This window comes from Rhea americana, unplaced genomic scaffold, assembly GCF_003343005.1.
Source record: "Rhea americana isolate MKP2758 unplaced genomic scaffold, rheAme1 scaffold_189, whole genome shotgun sequence".
NCBI classification, from domain to species: domain Eukaryota; kingdom Metazoa; phylum Chordata; class Aves; order Rheiformes; family Rheidae; genus Rhea; species Rhea americana.
This window is the reverse complement of record NW_028186027.1, coordinates 1,707,958-1,709,444: the sequence shown is the minus strand read 5'-3', so window position 1 is coordinate 1,709,444 and position 1,487 is coordinate 1,707,958. Positions and strand designations below refer to the sequence as shown.

Below are 1,487 nucleotides of genomic sequence, written 5' to 3'. Positions count from 1 at the left end.
GGGGAAGGAGCCCTGCAGCGCCCCGGGGAGCCCGGCAGCCCCAGTGCCGTGCGCGCACTGCCCGGGACCGCCGGCTCCTCCGCGCCCCCGGGGAGCTCGGGGCCGTGCCGCGGCAGCAGGCGCGTCGGGAGGGTGGTCGGCGAGGGGGGCGGTTTGGAGGGGGCCGCAGGGAGGTTTTGAGGTTGAGGCTGTGGCACGGTGAGGACGGGCTGGAGCCCGGGAGGCCCCGTCGGGCTGCCCCGTTCCCGGCCCGGCTGCTGCACGGTGCCGGCACGGGTGGCGGAGCCGGGACCCTCGGGGGCAGCCCCGGCGCGGTGTCCCAGACCCCCCCCCCCCCAAAAAAAATGTCTGTTGCAGTCTCCGAGGGGGCCCTGCCACCCCTCGCCGCGCTGGGGGGCAGGATCAGGCCCTTCCCCGTGCAGGAGCCTGGCCCTGGCTTCRCCTTTGCGAGCAGCCGCCCCTGCAAAGTGGGGGGCAGAAAGATGGGAGAGAGAAGGGGGGGAAGCAGAAGGGGCCAGGAAGGGRGTGGCAGCACCCGCAGCTCCCCCCATCCACCCCACCTCCCGCCCCAGTACCTGCAGCCCCGGCGGCGTAGAAGGGCTTCCCGTTGATGGCCGTGGTGAGGGGGCCCGGGCCGGCGGCCCCCAGGTACCGGCGCTCTGCCTTCTCCGGGGGGCAGCGGGCCAGGCGGGGGCTGAGCGGCGGCGGGTGCCCAGGGGGGCCCGGCAGGCCGTCCCCGAAGGTGCCGGGGGCTCGCGGCGGCTCCGGAGGGAGCCGGGTCCGGCGGCCCGGGGGGAAGGCCGGGCAGCCCCGCGCCTCCATGCCGCAGGTTGGAGGGGCCGGGGGGGGGGGCGGCCGGCCGGCCGGCGGGGAGCGGATTTTGTGCGGGGCTGGGGAGGAGGGGGATGGTGCTGATGTGAAGGGAGGGATGGCCAAGCATCCCCCCCCCCAACCCACACTCACTTCCACCACTCCACAGCCAGTCACGTGTGTCCTCCCATCCACTTTATTAACCCTCTAATCCCAATCCCCCCCCCGCCCCGTCCCAAAGCAGGGCGCCGGGGTCCCTGTCCTGGGCAGGTCGGACAGTGCGAGAAGTCCCCTCCGCCTTTAAGGCGAGGGCTGCGGGGGGCGTCCCAGCCCTCCCCCCTGCCTGAGCTACAGGAAATGCCCAGGGCCCGCCCTTGATTTAAAGCTTCACCCCCAGCTGCTATGTGCAGCTAGAAATCCCGGGGGGGAATCGTCTTCTTTCCCTGGGCTTTAGAGAGACGCTCCGGCGTTTTTCCCCGTCCCAGGCTGCTGGGASCCGTGAGCGGGTGGCTTTCCCCTCCCCGCGGCCGCGCCGAGGCCCGGGCAGGTTGTTTCGGGGATGACCGTGGCCCTGCGAAAGGGGGGGCGCGGGGCCCCGTCCGCTCTGCGCTCCGTGGGCAGGACCCTCCGTGCCACCTCTCACCCCCCCCCAACCTCGCTCCGGCTCGTGCGGCCGC

The 1,487-nt window shown here is 73.7% G+C and overlaps 1 protein-coding gene across 1 annotated transcript in view; it reads right to left on the bottom strand.

Annotated features, from left to right (window-relative positions):
- Positions 1–843, bottom strand: part of ALX3 (ALX homeobox 3) — a 6,749-nt gene extending 5,906 nt beyond the window's left edge. The window contains exon 1 of the mRNA XM_085302303.1: positions 576–843. Coding sequence (XP_085158429.1) covers positions 576–822 — 247 coding nt within the window. The 5' untranslated portion in view covers positions 823–843. The remainder of the gene's footprint in view (positions 1–575) is intronic.
- Between the last annotated feature and the right edge of the window lie 644 nt (positions 844–1,487).